This window comes from Xiphophorus maculatus, chromosome 17 (genome assembly GCF_002775205.1).
Source record: "Xiphophorus maculatus strain JP 163 A chromosome 17, X_maculatus-5.0-male, whole genome shotgun sequence".
Taxonomy (NCBI): Eukaryota; Metazoa; Chordata; class Actinopteri; order Cyprinodontiformes; family Poeciliidae; genus Xiphophorus; species Xiphophorus maculatus.
In genome coordinates this window covers 4,987,635-5,005,668 of record NC_036459.1, presented here as the reverse complement: position 1 = coordinate 5,005,668, position 18,034 = coordinate 4,987,635, and the positions used below count along the sequence as shown (strand labels likewise).

At 38.1% G+C, this 18,034-nt stretch overlaps 1 protein-coding gene across 1 annotated transcript in view; it reads right to left on the bottom strand.

The window, feature by feature from the left end:
• exoc4 (exocyst complex component 4) overlaps window positions 1-18,034 on the bottom strand; it is a 118,051-nt gene that overhangs the window by 32,100 nt on the left and 67,917 nt on the right. The window contains exons 12-13 of the mRNA XM_005807412.2: window positions 11,143-11,245; window positions 9,886-10,002 (exon numbers count right to left, since the gene is read on the bottom strand). Coding sequence (XP_005807469.1) covers window positions 9,886-10,002; window positions 11,143-11,245 — 220 coding nt within the window. The remainder of the gene's footprint in view (window positions 1-9,885; window positions 10,003-11,142; window positions 11,246-18,034) is intronic.

Genomic DNA, 18,034 nt, shown 5'->3' with positions numbered 1-18,034 from the left:
TTTGTGGAGGCTTTTTCATCTCTCCTCCTCCATTCTAATGTCTCAAGCTTAAAGGTCAACATGCAGATGATTCATGTGAAAAGAAAAACAAACAAACATAGATCTTATTTAATTCCACTTTCCGGTATTTTCTGGTATTACTCTGCAACTGTGCTTGGTTGTAGTTTGCATCTACTCTTTCACATCATTACAACGTAAACACACAGCGAATCACAGAAAATTAGAGACTGCAAATGGATCTTGGAGTTTGTAGTGGTAAACTCCTGTTGAGAAATGAAGGCCGCACAATAGTGGTTTAATGACAGCAACACGGCAGCATCCCGAACGGCATCCAAGTGGAAAAATCTGCTAATGCATGGCCGTCACCACAGAAACCACCTTGAGTTGGTGTTAAAAGTAGTGATTTTCTTTGGTGGAATGGATATAAGGCGCAACAACGGGAACGTCATTATTGCAACGAACGAACGGGGATGTTACTACTGCTGCTGAATTCAGTTGGCTAAATCTACTATCCTCTAAATAAGAGGGTTTAAAACAGTGATTGTTTTACCTATTCAAGCAAAGTTAAACCACCTGATCACAAACAGCATGGCAATGACAGCTTTGTGTTGCTCCTGTAATACGTTTACTGGTCTGAATCGGAAACGGATCATGGATTTTTCCCATTAAAACAGCTGGGTGCCCCTCAAGGTTTTGCTGAGGTCAGAGTGTTTAACCCTGCACTGCCTGCCACTTCACCCACACCCTGACCTCAAACCACTGACACGTGTAATGCCTCTGCAATGCCACTCACATGACCGACCAAGGGTTGCCAAAATAATACACACTCAGCAATGCAAGCAAACAGCCACACATCAGGAGCGCATGCAGAGATAACCTCTGTCCCCTGCCCTCTCCCCCCCACAAAGATTGTCCCTCTCCTGAGTAAAGAGGAGGTGGGCAGGAGTGGGACATGATCTTGACAGATCATTCATCAATGTCGGTGTGGAGCCGTTCTCCAAAGACTCCCCTGACACAAACCGGATGGCATTCATGCTTGTGCTAACTCAACTGCAACACACGCCCCGTTTGAATGTGCATGCATGTAAGTGAGCTAATGTTAAGGTTTATTAAGGTCTTTATTTACCAAGCAAGGCAGAAAAACGTAGCCTCGATGTCTGATAACTTAAACCACCTTAATGAAATAAACATTGAAGGATATGTTGTTGAGGATGTACACTACAATGAAATAGTACACAAAATGCTTCCGCAGATTATAGTTTTGATTTTATCTGATGAGAAGGGCACAGAAAAAAAGTCTTTTGGGGAAGTTTTTCCACATGATTCTTCATTGTAAAATGGCTCAGTGTCAGCTAAGAGTAATTTCAATTAATGAGATAATTGTTTGGACTTATTCTAACAGAAGCATACGCTTTGTGCGAAGTCATTTCATTGTAGCTGTATTTATAGGGTCACTATCCTCATGAAAGATGAAACTCCACCTACAATTAAGTCTTTTAAAGTCTCCAACAGGACTTCTTGCAGGTTTGTCAACAGAATCTTCCACATGAACAGTGGACGTCTGCAGTGCCTTCAGAGTTGCTATGTGCCTCCTGACTGCTTCTCTGATTAATTGCAATTGAATTGAATTCCTGCTTTAATCATCTCCCCAACTTTATGTCTGACCTGTCTGGTGTAACCCTTGTACTTTAACAATATTAGTGTTTGCTCACTACTGTTCTCCAACTAGCCTCTGAGGTCTGATTTGAGGTCGTTTCTATTTAGGTTATATTTTTTCTTCCACACTACAATTATGCACTACTATGTGTTGGTCAATCACATAAAATTCTGCTAATTTGCTTTGCAGTTTGGGGTTGTACTGTGACAGAAGTGTATAAAAGTGGTGTGCAGACATCTACAAGATACTGTAAACTTTCCAATCAAACATCCTGCTTTGGCTTCAAGGATAATAATATACATCTTCTTTGTGCCTCTTCTTGTCAAAATGTCATCCGATTAAGTCTTTTTCTCCAGCGTGAATTTTGGTTTTGTGCCAATTACATGGTCCACCAAAGCAAAATGTCAACCCAGAGCCATAAAGTGGAGCAAATTAATGAAATTTGACGACTTCAATGTTCCTGATTTATTATAAAATTGTGTCCTATTGAAAGGAATGTGTGAAATTGATTTGTTCTACATATTTTATGCGGAGTTCAAACTAAAACAAAAGGGTGTGACAATCAGGAAGTTATAAGGCTCCGTTTTTTAATACTACCATTCAACTAAATTGCTGTCATTGATTTTTTTTATCCCAACCAACTTTGCCATGTTTTGCAAAAAAAAAAAAAAATTACTTGTTTTGTATAGGAGATATCTTGCATGTTTTTAGTTGGGTTTTTTGTGAATAAATGCCTCAGTCCAAAAACCTGGAGGGTTCTATAGTATTACATTTCCAGGTATAAAAAAGCCCAAATCAAAACAGTTTAGCTTTACAACTCATATTTGGAAACAAAATAATTAAACCTTAAAATTCAAACTTCTGAATCAGTGTGCCAGTTCAAGCTTATCAATAGCATTTTATCTTGCACTTTAGGTTGAAACGCATAAAACAATTGGCAACCAATCTATTGCCAGTTGTTTTATGTCTTTTATGTTCATATTATCCGTTTTTGGATCCAACAGCTAAAACAACATTTTATTGTGCTTGTACATCATCAAACGATCCGTTTCAAGCTTAAGGGGCTGAAGCTGTTTTAACTTCCAGTCTCTGGCAGGACTAAACTGACTTTTAAAAGCTCACGATTTCTTTAACTCCAAACACTGCTTTTAGCATTGCAAGTGTTCTAATTGAGAGATGAGGAGCAATATCTCACTTGAGTGATTACAGATGGGCTTTTATATCACACACAAACACATCCCATCTTCTTCACCCACACACAAAAACAAATGCACGGTGAAAATATGGCACTTCTGCATATGGTAATCCTGGGAATCACCCTAGGGTTCAGATTTGCCATTTAAATCCCAGTAGTGACCCCAGTTCCTCCTTAATAATCATCATATAATCTCCTTGTTTTTCTCTCTACACCTGGTATGGTATAATTGCTTTCTAGTGGAAGAAAGATGAGCATGCTTACCATTCCTTGTCAATTATTATAAATTATGCACAACAAGAACAGAATTAAGCCATCTGTGCTTAGTGTGAGTGAATAAAAACTTCCAGAGACTTGACATGAGACTGAAAGACATATTATACTTTGTTAATTCATTTTGTGAGGGCTGCATGTTCTTTTCTGTGCTCCATTAGCTCCTCTGGTAGCTCGTACATTAACTCGTGTACACGCACGCGCACACACGCCCGCACGCACACGCCTGCTCACATAAACATAAAAGAATGTCATTTTCAAACTCAGAGCATTAACTTGCTTTAAAAACTCAAGCTGTTAGTTTTATCAGGCACCCAAAGCCAAAACCTTCCTTCCTTTTTGCAGACCAAAGGGCATGTTTGTCATAGAGCTGACATTTAAACTTTTTTCCCTCCAACCAACTCAGTCAAAAGACAGATTATGTCGTGTTACACAGAGACTCTGTCTGTGGTAGAAATGCATGATGTGAACCTGTAATACCTTTGGCAGTAGCTGCTCAGGCTGTTTCTCTTTGCACTGCCAGCCAAGGTGACGTACAATTCTGTGTATTTATAGTCATTATATATAACAACATAGTAGTATGAATACGTCAAATCCACAAACAAAGCCCAGCTATGTCCCATTTAAGAGAAAATGGAACATCTCCTTGGCTGAAGCAGGCTGGAGGCCTAGGGCAGCTGGGTTTGAGCCTCAGGAGTACATGTGTTTGGTATGAGATAACCAAGAAAGGTGGGTGGTGAGGGAAAGTTCCACCTTAAGCAGCGAGGATAGAGGCACACATGAGTGACATAAATAAAAAGAGAACTTATCAGGATTTGAGGCCATTTGGTAAAAGAGTGAAATGTAGGTTCTGATGCATTTAATCAAATTTGGAAAAAATAGATTAGAAACAGTGCCTTATTAAAATATCCATACCCATGTAAATTTTAGACATTTTGTCACTTCATATCTACAAATATATGTCATATACCAACTTATTTTGGTATATGAAGTGCATAACTAGGAAGTGAAAGAAAATTTCTTTTTGAAATGAAAACCCTTAAAAGCGTTATGTATTGGAATTATACCCCACAACTCCATTGTAATTTCAGCTGCATGTTTATGGTCTTTGTCGTGTCAGAAGGTGAATCTTCTGACAGATTCACCAGGTTCACGCAGTTTCTTCTCTTTTTTATCCTCGTTTCTCCAGATTGTAGAAAGTAGTAAATATGACTTCTTCATATGGCAAAGGATGTCTTAAGTCAAAATTCCAAAACTAGTTAATTTTGCAATAGGAAGATAAAAATCTGATAATTTCCTTCTCAGCTTTGTGTCAGATGGTTTTGAGGAGCAATTGTCCAAGGCCATGAGGATGCACGTGCTGTTTGACTAAAACACTGAACTTCTCCTGCTTGGTACTGGTTTGATTAAGTTTGAAGCTGTAATGTGACAAAATGCAGTGAATCAAGCGTATTTTTTGGAGGATCAGCTTGCTGTTTCAGTGAACTCAACTATGTTTCACCAGGATAGAGATGTGAAACACTAAATATCAAATTCTGCAGGTGAAAGTAGCATTCACAACAGAATGCCTCATTCCTTTATTACTTGTACAAGTGGTAGAACTATCAAGTAACTCTTTGGACACTACAGTTCATACAGACAGTAAGTATTCAGGCTCCAAACACAATATCTTGGAAATATGTAAACACTTGGATTACTCTTTGAGTGAGATTAGGCCTAAATTATTGAATGAAAATAATTGTTTGTTTCTGATTAATAAAGTGGTGGTCTCAGTGTGAGGAGGGTTGCATTTCCAGTGCCTGTTTGTGAATCTTCCTGCCTTTCACCCCAAATTCTGTCCTAATCAAAGGGCACAGCTGATGCAGCTAACAGGTATTGTGTTTGTGATTGCTGTGTCTGCTGATAAGAACTGGAAGCAGAGAGAGTCCTTAATAAAGAATGCTCCACCACTACCATCTTCACAACATGTGTGTGTGTATGTGGTGGGGAAGGTGCGACAGGAAGCCAATCAACAAGAAACGACCCACCTTCACCGCCCTCCTCCCCCACAAATAAGCAGCGCCGACACAGATCATCACAAATCAAAAGGTCAGTGTCATTACAGTCATTGGAGGTGGAAGTCTATGTACATGCACAATTAGCCCATGCATGCCACTTTCTTCCCTCCTGTCTCACACAACTACATGCGAATATGAATTTTAAAAGGTCAACATCATTAGCAGGCCATCGGCGGCCGAACATATCAGCGTTCTAGCAAACTCTCAGGCAGCTGACAGTGAGTGAATGCAATCTGTCCTCATCTGGCTGTGGAACAAGATCTGTTTGCAGACAAAAAAAAAAACACCCAAAAAACAGGCAAACACATGCACGTGCAAATAACAAATGTGCAATTACAAGGCTAGCATGCAGATGCACAAGAGCTGGTTAGGGGCTATTGTGTGGAGACACTGGGGAGAGAGCTGAATGATGCTTAGCTGGAAAGAGAGGGCCAATGTGTTCAGTAATTATGGCTCTGATGTGGTCTTGGCTAATGAAGTAAACAAGCAGCTTACAAACAACTCATCTGCACTCACTGACTCTTAGAGAAACAGAAGCAGCACACGACTGGGCAGGCAGATGGCTCGTCTATGCTTACTTCAGTGTAACAGAAAGGTGCTCACCTGGCTGCTGTTTTGGTGAGTTTGTCTCATTGCAAATGGGTGGGGCTGCATGTGAACACCGGGAGCATGCTTGTTTGTTAGTGAGTCACAAAATGAGAGTGTAAAAGGGACACTGCAGGGTGGGTGGGTAGGTGGTGGTGGGGGAGTGGGCCCACCAAGATTAATGGAGCCAATCTCCAACCTATCCAGCAGAGTGACCATACCCTCCCTATCCTGTTTTATTTGTCTTTTCTACTCCCCTTCTTTCTTTTACCACTCGCCTCTTTTCCCCTCGATCTATCTCTAATTAAATGAATCAATCAGTGGCAACACAAAGCTGGACAGATAGCATCAGTGCATGTGTGTGTGTGTGTGTGTGTGTGTGTGTGTGTGTGTGTGTGTGTGTGCGTGTGTGTGTGTGTGTGTGTGTGTGTGTGTGTGTGTGTGTGTGATACCATGCAGCAAAAATGAAAGAAAAACAAAAATAACTATGGTCGCAGCAGATCATACAGAACAAAAAAGAAACAGATCAAGAAACTTCTACATTGAGATGGCGAGAAGGATTAACAGACAAGCGTTTGTTGCTTGGCTACATTTCCAGTCTTTAAAACGACTTCTCCTTTGGGAACTTATCTACCCAAGCTGTGCTATCACACTCACACAAATGGACATTAACCTCTCCCATTGAACTATATACTGCCCCTGCCAAACCCTATCTCATGCTCCTACTGGACAATATATACAGCTTATGTCAGGCTCATTTTCATATCAATACAATGTAATGTATACATAAAATATAAAAGCAGTAGTTGACACCACTGGGACCTAGTGATAGGGAAATTCCTGCCTATATCATTATTACATTTTAATCTGCAGAAATACACTGCATGTGTATTTCATATTAAAGTTGCTAAAGCAAACATAAGATATGCTATTCACCTTGACTTTTGTGCAGAGTTTCCACAAAGTGCCATTACCCATTTCTGCAGCATGAGATATCATTGACAAATGACCAGATAATATTAAAAAATGTATGCAATAATACAGACTCACCCCAAGAGTTAATGTTATGGAAATATTTTCATAAATATTTGGTTGTGCTGCACTGTGAAGCAGAGGTCGACAATGGAGGAGAGGGGATCAAGAATCAAACCCAGAGAAAACTCAGATGTAATTCTGAGCATTTTAAATGTTACTGTAACAAGAATATTTTTTTGTAGATGTGGACAGTAATCATTGTTCTGTTATCAATCTAAAAAGTCTATATTTTACAGCTAATCAGGATTTTCCTTTCAAAAAAAGCACCCATTTAAACCTGCCTGTAGTGCCTCAGTACATTTCATTTTTATTTTTCACTTTCTCATTTCAATCACAAAACCACCAATGCTAATAACTTCCCCCAATTTATAAAAATTAACATTAATTTGTGCTTCAGTGGCTGCTGAGAGCAGATGCCTCTATAAAAATTGTGATCCCCTATGGTTTTCTATATACAGCCATAGCCAGGCTGTATGAAAGAGTTTAATGTTGTGTAGCAATATTAGGTTCTTTCCTGCGTATCAAACAAGCTGGGTCTTCTACTGTGATGTGGTGTCTGTTTCTGATAACACCTGGCGCAGAGTGCACCATGTTGCTTAATGGGGCACATAAGGTACGTAAGGGCCCACAAAATATCCCACACACAATGCCCTATGTATTTTTCCTTCACAATCTTTTAATAAACATAACTATAATATGTCCAAAGCAAATTGTAATTGGAAATTGAATTGGAAATTTTGAAAGGGCTTAAATTTTGTCTTTTCTTTTTTCACAATTGAGTTTTGCAAACAATTTACAATTGTATTTTTCACATAGACAAGAGCAGAACTGAATATTAAGTAATGCTTATTTGTCTTTGTAGTAACAGAGTTGAGGAGATTTACTACCTGTCTGAATACATGTGGCTGAAATAAAGCATATTTTCAAGCAGAGTTCAAAAACTATGTATTTTCAGATGTATTTTCTAAGAACTAAAAAAAGAGAAAGATTGTAATAAGCTCATCTTTTTCTGGTTTGCATTGAGGAATGCAATGATTATAAGTACTGTATACAGGTCAGTCTAACGACAGCTAAAGCTTTTTTACATTCAGCATAAAAAAAAAAAGATGTCAAACCAATTTTTTTATAAGCGTCTTTCACAACGAAGTGAATAAAAAAACTACCCTGGGGTTGAAAGTAGTCTACTGTAACAATGGCACTGCGGATGAAGACCATCAAAGAAAACAGCGGGGCGCCTCTCAAACAACAGACCAAAAGCACAATCACAGACACACAGGTAGCAAACATAGAATAGAATAGAATACAATAGAATAGAATAGACTTTATTGATCCCCAAGGGGAAATTCCATATTTGTTGAAAGCTGCTCCATCTCAGGTGATAAATACAAAGTTTTTGAATTATATATATACCTAAGAGTGAATAATAAAGAGTGAATACCATACCAGCATAGCAGCACATACACACAACAATTTCAGAGAAATACCATCCTGACACTTGAATGTGAACTGCAGCCGAGCAAACATGGAAGGTTTTTTTTATTTAGCCCAATTAAAACAGGCAAAAAGCCCAAACAAAAGGAGTGTTTTATTTCACTCCCCACTATCAGCGGAAAGGCTCATTAGCCACAGCAGCATAATTAGCAAGATGCTGAACTCCTCGTTAAGGAGGGGCCTGAGCCGTAAACAAACCCCGCTGAACTCCAAACACCCACAGTCCCTTTTCCCTCTGTAATGAACTGCCACCGCTGCTCGCTCCTTGTGAGAAAACAGACAGGAAGGCTCTGACAGAAACAAACAGCCAAACATTAACTTCCAAGAGTTGCTGCACAAAAGACACCCACAGAACCAACAAGCCTTCTCTCTGAGACGTCTCTTGAGAACAATTTTGGCATGAACACACACACACACCACTAATTACTATGTAAAATATTTATGTACGTTAAATAGATTTCAAAAATACAATAAGCACAGAAAGACGAGTTTCACAAAATTCAGAGAAGAGAAAGCTCAATACTTACTTGTGAATTGCTTTATGGTCAGATCAGACAAACTTTTAGCTATTTTGGCCACAGTGGTAAAAGTTGTGTTTGAAGGTGATTGTCAATCATGACAATGGTAGCAACATGCTGTTTTGCTTTTGTTTTTGGTTATCAATCTATCTTTAAGAAGGGGTAGTTTCTGTTTATTTTCTGATGTCCTTGTGGTGAAACTAACTGTTTTTGGTAGATGTATCACTAAGCTTTCAATGGTGCTAATTGATAAGCTATGTTAAGACATTTCGGACTTCATATTGGAAGTAAGTATTCAGATTGCACTGATACATCACATGTTTGATAACTTTATACAAATTTGAATGCGATACTCTGTGAAATGTAACAAATGTCAATAAAATTGATAAAAACACAGCATAATGTCAGACTAGCCAAAAAGAAAAAGAATGGCTTAAATGCATCATTAAAAGCACCAAATGTATTTTTGATTCCTGCTTATGACGAATGAATTTAAACTCATTTACGGGAACTGTACATCACACCATTAATTTGACATTTTAAATAAACATACAGTCTACAGTTGCTCGTTTGTATTCACTCATCAACAACTACAAACTGAAAAATGACCAATTATAATTTCAGATGCAGTTACTAATATATTTCCCTGGATACAATGGCATGTTGAGGCCATAAGGAATGTGAGTGTGTGTGTTCCTCTGAACAGAGATAGCAGAGGGCTGCGAGGTGAGTGCACACAAGAGGCTTGTCCTCAATTGAACAAGGCTGCCGGAGTGAAACGATGCCAAACAAAACAGGGAGTGTGTTTTTTAGCTTCTCCATAAAAGCTCACATGAGAATATGTGCAGCACAAGAATCTCTGTGCAAACATGGAGGTAAAATTAAGACACAAAAAATCTGAGCAGAGCAAGGCTGAGATTTGGCTCTCTTGGTGAAACATGGAGAAGAAATGATAGTAAAGAGAGGAAAGCTGGTGCACATAATACCTGTTAACTGTGGAAAACAATTTTGGATATAAAATAAATTATAACTTATGTTGGGAATAGATTGAATGTTTTTCCGGGTGGTTCTCACCTGAAGCAGAGGTCTCTGGACGCCAACGAGCTTCATCGTATCAGCACTAGCAAGAATTTTCAAGGGGTCAGCAGCCTTACTGACTGCTTCGATTTCCTTGTTGATCTCGGTCCGCACCTGGTGGATCAGGGACAAAAGTGTAAATATCAAAGTAATATGAAATTCTAGTAGCAAGGCTGCAGGCACCAAAGTCTAAATAAAACATTTAAAAAGATGTCTGAAAAAAATCATCACTTCTTTTACTTTTAGAACTACACTTTTAGGGTATGAGAAAACCTTCATAATTATGTGATAACCTGTAGTAAGTTTAAAATGTTGAAATGGAATTTAAAATTCCCAAAATGCCCAAATTATGAATTCCATAAAAAAAATCAAACGTCTCTCAAATATAAACTGCTGTTTACAAATCTCAATAAACACAATTTAAATGAGCACAGTTGTCATGACAATGTCAGGCTCTCAAATACTTTTACAATGGTTACTTTGGATTTAAATATAGACTAAAAACAGAAATTTAGCTGATTAAGATGGTGTAAAATATCAGACATGTGATTGATAAATAATCATTCAAATTTTCATGAATCATATGTATCAGAATTTCTTTAAGCACGAAAAAAAGAGTCAGAATTTGCAGGATCAACCAAAAAACAACATGATGTCAAAGTTTTATGAGCATAATAAGTGATCATAGATTTGTTAAGAATGTTACTAGTTATTTTTAAAACTCAAATTATATCTTGGGCAAAATTTGTTAAATGATTCTGTCTAAAGAATGAGGAAATCAAATTAAGATAAAAATGACTTTTGTGTTGTTTGAACCTTCCAAACACGTTAGAACCTCTCTACAAGTTTAAATTCTATAAAAAAAAAAGTCCATAAATAAGTCAACAAAATAAACACTGATCCACCTACTTCTTTAAAGTAGCAAATTGATCCTCAGCACCATTCACTTTGTTTTCTAATCAGTTTTTGAGAATTTTAAAGTTTCTCAATTCAGTGTATGAATGTAACCCTACAACAAATACTAATGGTTCAGGCTGTTAAGTTACAAGAACAAACTTTCAAGAACAGACTCTTAATGTGTTTTGATTACAGTGAGTCAGAGTGTTTTTTAGAGAAACAATGACTCATACTTCAGTTTTCTTCTGTAAACAGTCCCGTTATCCCAGAAAACTATGATAATTCAATGAGCCATTGTTGTGGGAGCTGATATGAGTCAGATGGCCTTAAAAGCAAACCCTTGTAATGTTCACTAACCTGGTTAAGAAAAAGGTCATTAATGTAGTAGGTGAGGAAAGTTCGGAGCTGGCACTGCTTGGCTTGGCTGGGTCCCATGTTCATCTCTATCTCCTGGATGAATCTGGGAAGAGAAGTCAACACAAGCAAATATTAAAACAAACTGAAATAAAGAGGTCAGTTTACGCCTAAAAATGTTTGAATTAATGGTAGCAAAGGTAAATGGGCTAGCGGCAGGCAACACAGAACAAGCGCAGTGAATCCAGCATCATTTGGTGAGATAAAATCTAGAATAGGAGCTAATGCTGGGAAGATATAAATGCCTCTAAAAGTGTCTTTGCTGAAGGCAGTTCAGCTTAAGTTCTCTAGTGGAGCTGTTAAGGCTCATTATAGCATGAAACTATAACAACCAAAAAGATGAACAGTGTTAATAATATAAAGCAATCTGAGCAAGAAAGAAACTGCTCTCTGGACTTTTTCCGTACAGCTGAAGTCCGGTTGTATCAGATGGGGGTCAGACAGTAATGTATGGGTTTGTAGAGGCGCATACGAACATCATTTATCAGTGAATCACTGGTCACTGGCCTTGTCTCACACACACCACAGGGCAAACCATGCAAGAGTAAGTGCTTTCTCAAGCGCTCAGTCCATATAAATGCACAAATAAATCAAACTCCTCACAAATAAATTCTTTGACCTGGGAGACATTTAATGTATGACCTAAACAAAGACAAGAAAAATGTTGTGGGTGACAAAGTCTAGAAAAAAGAAAAAGAAACGGACAGGAAAAAACTAGCAGAAGATGAACTTAGGACAGGAATGATGGAGGATACAGTCATTTCTAAAATGCAAGAGAAACCCTGTTTCAGAACTTTAGTAATAAGCAGTGGATGCTGCACTGCAGACAAAGACACTTGCACAATATATGCATAAGTATAGATGAGAGCAGGTGAATTACTGACTATATAAACTGAATCCTAGATGTACATAAATTAAAATGTGAATGCACTAGAACAAAAAAAACAAAAAAACTAAACTACTACTCAGGATTTCCACCTAATTAGTCAGCAAGGGCAGGGGAAGAATGTTTGAGTGTGTGTGGCTGGAGATTGTACCCTTGTGTGTCAGAGAGAGCAAGGAATCTAAGTCCATTCTAAATCCTTCATTGATTCCCATTGAAACTGAACCACAACAGAAAGTTAAGTATGAGAAACTCTTCTGTGGCCTCATTAAAACCGTCAAACTTCCAAAACAATAGGAAGTCAGCTATAGAGCTTAACAGTATAAATATGTAGAGAACACAATTCAAAAGCTTTTCTCCTTAGGGGAGAAAAATGCTGACAGCTTCATTCTCAGAAATTGATCTTAGGTGAAATAAAAAAGTTGCCAGTTTAAACGTGTTGTTCTACAATCCATCGCGCGCTGTCATTATTGTCATTGTTTCAATACTCGTGTCAAGATGATGGATTTCGGGAGAGGTGATAATGTTTGAGTAATGAGCAACAGGGACTGGGCAGGAAAACGGCCACAAGCCCCTTCTACTGTATGCTGAGGCAATAGGTGACGCAAGGAAGCTTAGCCATGGTAAGTGACCTAAAAACACAGACAGCCTCTCAACAAAGCAAGCAAAAACTGGAAGGGAAAAAAAAGTTTGGTATGAACGTGTTTTATAAATGATCCAGAAAGAAAAAATGTCCAAACTCATTATCATTACACATCCTGAAGACGTCTTGCTGATGGCATTATATGTTACAGAGTACACAAAAACTAGATGATGATATCAAATGACTCAAAACAACTTAGCGTGCACAAACACTCATTTAAAAACCATCAAACAGTTTCAAAACTCAAAGCAGAAGCGTCTAAACTCATTACAGGGAGTCATTTAGAGAGTCAAAGGCTGAGTCAAACCTCCTACAGAAAGAAACACAAATGACAGCCGCCAGTGTATGACTGAGCTCAAATTTACATCCGTTACTAACAAACTTCATCTAAGTTCATTTGACTTCTGTTTTCTGACTCTCCTTTAAATTAACAGTGAGTGAAGCTTATTCTAAGAAGACAAACCTACATTTTTGAGATGGGAACCTGCAGGGTTGGTTAATGTTATTTACCTAAGCAATATCTTGAGAATATTTAATTGCAACAATACATCTAAAATTTCCAGTGAAGCCTTCGAAGACGATTACAAGGCAGCTGAGCATGCAGTAAAACGTTAAGATATGCAGCAACAAAATTTGACATCAATGCAGAAAACAATGGCCACCCAAGAAGGAAGTAATGATGACAAATTGTTCAGCTTGTTCATGAGTTCATAAATTCGTCTGACGAAATAGAGGAACTCAAGAGGAGACATCTGACAGGCAGTAGCTTGGACACCAGATAAGCCAGCACATGCCCGAATTTTGTGGAGAATCCACGTTGTTGTTAAACATTTATGACAAAAATTGTCACTGAATAAATATAAAATTAAGCCAGTCTTCATAATGGATTTTTTTTTCTGCTGCACATCTGACAAGGATTTACTCTGATGCACGCTGGGGTGCCACAGCAATCCCACTTCTTCAAACAACTGTGTCACCCCAATGCGTAGTGTGTCAGTTTTCAGTCAGTCTTCCAACAATGTTTTTGTGTGAAAACAAGTAGGAAAAAAGGATCGTTCTTATTGAAATGCCATTACTTCTTTGCTGTGAAATGTCTATGAAAAGAGAGAATTTTCAGAATTTTTGAAGGGAAAAAAAAATTAGGTGTCAAAGTAGAAAAACGGCCTCAACAGAGCAAATTTAACAGAAAGACACCGGAAAAATGAGATGATCAAAGCAAAAACAAATGCAAGTAAGTGATTTTGCAAGAAAAAATCCTCTACAGTGGCATTAGCGCTAGTGGATTTGAAACAGCTTTGACCTCCTGGTGTCGCCTTGGACTGAGGTTCAGCAGCACTTTTAAAAGCACATCAAATTTGATACAGCTTTGATGTTAAGTAAAATTTTCACACAGGGCCAATTAGGCTTAGATTTTGTCTCCCTTAACAATAAACACCTTTATTTAAAACTTGCTTTTTTTTGTTTACTTGTGTATCTTTGACTAATATTCGAATTGGTTTGAAACACTGTTCTGAAACATTAAGTGTGCCAAACATGCACAAAAAAAGGAAATCGGAAAGGGGCAAAGACGTTTTCACACCGCTGTATGTGCATATTTAATCTAGAACATGCACATTGCGCTCTTTTTCTGTGTGCTAATATATGAACCATATATCTGTATTTGGTCTGTATGTTCATACTTTCAGAATTTTATGTTTTCTGGCACTACAATATGAAAAACATTGACCTTTAACTGAAATCTGTGATAATTTTGCTTGCTTCCCATATATTCAAGAACTGCTTATGATCCTCTTTTAATTAGACCTGAAGTGTGATGTTTGCCATGTCAGCTTCATTGTGAAGTGACAACAAAACACACATCCAAACAGTCATCCACATGGCAGCTGTGTGCAGCAGAGGTGTTGGCTAAGTTGCTAAGGAGAAGCCGTGGAGGCAGCGTAGAGACAGCAGCACCAGCACAGTGTGAATTCGTCCCTGTGTGTGAAATCTTAATAAATTTAAGTAAACAGCTTATCTTCCCTCACATGGATGAATGCATGCCTAAAAGCCCAATGTCCTACTAACATGCGTGGCATGTATTAAACACAAGGTCCAAACAGAGTGCTTTGATACCAGCGGTAGAAGAAGATGAGACGTGACAAAACCGTGAAGTTTCGGCATTGCCAAGTGATTTACTGATCATGATAAATATTGCTGCTGATCACGGGAACGAAAAAAGCACTGTGTTCATAATGTTCAAAAACTCAAATCGCCCAATTAAAATAAAAGAGAACAGATGCTCGACAACATGGTGCTGCAGTCTAGACCCTGCAGCAAAAGGACAAAATCTGTCAAAGCAACATGGCATTGCACTGCCGCGACATACTGAGCAGTGGGTGTCTCATGAAATGTAATACTTTCGAAATAACATGCTTTATTTTTTATTATTATTTAAAAACAATGAAAGAATAAGGTATTAACTCTGATAATCATTTAGAAGTTTTCAATAAATTAAATGACATCAATGGCAAATCCATCACTCTGACATCATAGCCCACACATTGTAGAGAGAAAACCTATGAATATTAAAGATAAAAGACATAAATAAGCCATGGTTTCACTGTGTATTGTTTTTCAAAGCAGATCAAGTTTAACTGTTCTTTTCTTCATTTCGTTTGTCTTTCTGTTCAATTGTCTTTCTCTTTAAGATAGTTTTGCCTCAGGGTTATGAAACTATTTAAGCTGATTTTAGGGAAAGAAAAACTAAGCGACTAGGAAACTGTACAAGTTATACTGTGGCTAATGAAGACAGACACACAGAAAGTAAGCAAAGCTGTTACTGTTTGTAGGCATACGATTTATGTGGAGATTTTTGTTATGTGGAGATGTTTTTACTTTGTATGGCAATAAACCAATATCTGATCCTTTCAAAAATTTTTCTTTCTTCTGCCAATTAATTTAATGTTAGGCCTAATGTTTTTGCGTTACAGTTAAATCCTGATGAGTAGAACACAAATTGATTACAGTATGGGGAGAAAAGTGAGACAAGCACAGTGACCCCTTTGAAGATGTTTTGCTGAGAGGAATGTGCTGACACCTGCCTGTGCACATAAGTGTAAAAAAACAGGTCAGAACTGGAAGAAAAACTCAAATTTCAATGCGAAAGCTGAATTTTTTTTTTTAATTACAGTTCAGTCATTTGCCAGTGTGATGAATAATAGGCACTATTGTGTGCTGGTTTGTTTGGTCTCCAAGCTAGTAACTCGCGACTTTCTCCACCTCACTGGATAAATCACCTTCAATTTTGAGCTGGAAGCTTTGTCATACATTTCACCTTTACACATGAGATTGAAAAATAGCAATAGATATGTGTTCAAAATTATTAATTGTGCTATAAAATCAATAATTATTCAAGAAAGTATTCACAATACACCACTGGCATCAGAGAAGGAGTCATGGTTTCCTCTAAACCCCCCACTGCTGAACCAGTTGCACTCCAAAGTCAGTTTCTTAGCAGCACTCCTGATGATTGTCCTTGACAGCATGCAATTATCAGTCATTAGGAAGCAGATGTCAGCGCCTTGGTCTAGAGCAAGATAATTGTAGATGCCATGTTCTATGTGTATGTACATTTAAAAAAAGAACAATTCCTTACAGCATAAAACATCCATATTAACAAGGACAAGGTTTATAAGGAAAAAAATGCCTTTTTAAGGATAACAACAAACCCTATGTTTGATTATCTTTTCAGACAGATGAGAACAGACAAAGAATAATGTATCCAACAACATTTTTGGATTCATTTCCCAACAGAAAGTAAACCCAAGGTAATAAATGCTTCTTTAAATTGAAAGGGTGGGGATCCCATCATCTATCTCTATCTGCTACCGCAGCGTATTACTCGTTGAAAGAGAAATGGGATAAAGACAAAGGTTCAAGAAAGACAGCAGAATAAGAGTGTGCTGAGATCGATTAGGGACTCAGCGTCTTTAAATCTCCCAGAATTCCCCTCAGGCACGGACCTATCAGCTATGGTGAATTCTGATTTTGCCGCTCAGAGAGGAAGGCTTGTTCTGTCACACACCAAGGACAGTGCAAACTGCGGCTCTGCCAACAGAGAGAGGACAGAAGGGTGGAGAGAATGCAGGAGTGTGTTGCTGCATACCTGCGTCTGTGACAGATGTCAAATCTATACCTGGTTTTACCAACACATCAAAGCAGCACATTCAAAAACAGCCAGGAGCACTTATCTCTATGATTCTATCATGATGCATAGCGCAATCACTCCAATATTCAAAACTCATGAATGGATTTTAATAGCTGGGGACATTTTATGGGTTTTATGGTACGATAAACATTAGCTTTCCTGCCTGATGATTAGTCAATAAGTGCTAGAAATGCAGCTTTCAGTGTTATTGGATTGCACATTCAGTAATGATTCAGTGGTAATTTTACACACTTCAGTAAACAAAACCTAATTATTTCTACAGGGATACCTCACTAATGAGGTAACACCTGAGTATACAACCTGTCAAGTACAAAAAGCAGTTTTCTTGCATCGTATCACTAAATCATTATTATTAATTTTTTAAAATTTTTATAATGATAAAATAATTCATTCATAAGTGCTGCCACATGCTGCTTTGGGTCCTTACTATGCTTTTTGGTCACTCATGCAATTACCACAACCACCACAAGATGGCAGTGTGTCAGCTTCTTCAGTCAGCTTCAGCTGCATGGCCAGTTGACAGAGAACCCGTTTTCCTTTATCACAAACAGGTTTCAAGAAAGAATTAAGATTCCAGTTGGTGTTTGCCAACTGCAGTCTGTACAGAATTTGCTCAAAAGGTGTGTATGTGGTTAAAACAAAACAAAAAAAAAAGTCTGCTTTCTTTTTGGAATACGTGACAGTATTGCCTGCGATTAAGAGTGTGTTCATGTGTTTTCATCATTCCCTGATGAAATGCATATGGTCTTCCCACACAACGCCCACGCCTCCACCAGACTTCCCACTGTTTCATGCTCTGCTCTTGGCCCCTGATGCTGCATCACACACACCGAAGGCTTTTTGTGTGCTTAAGGTGTATGTGCTTACAGTCTGTACGTGTGTTGTGCCATCGGCATGTGTCTTTGTGAGAGAAGAAAAAAATAAAACAAAGAGGAAGACAGCAATATGCAAATCTGTATGGAAATCAGGTGAATGAGAGTGTCTATATGCTCGCAGCTGAAGGTATAAATGGGCTTCATAATCAGAACCTTTACTTTAAACTGTGAGATTACAACAGTGCAATATTAGAGTCTATGCTCAGGTGACCTTACTAAATACAGCC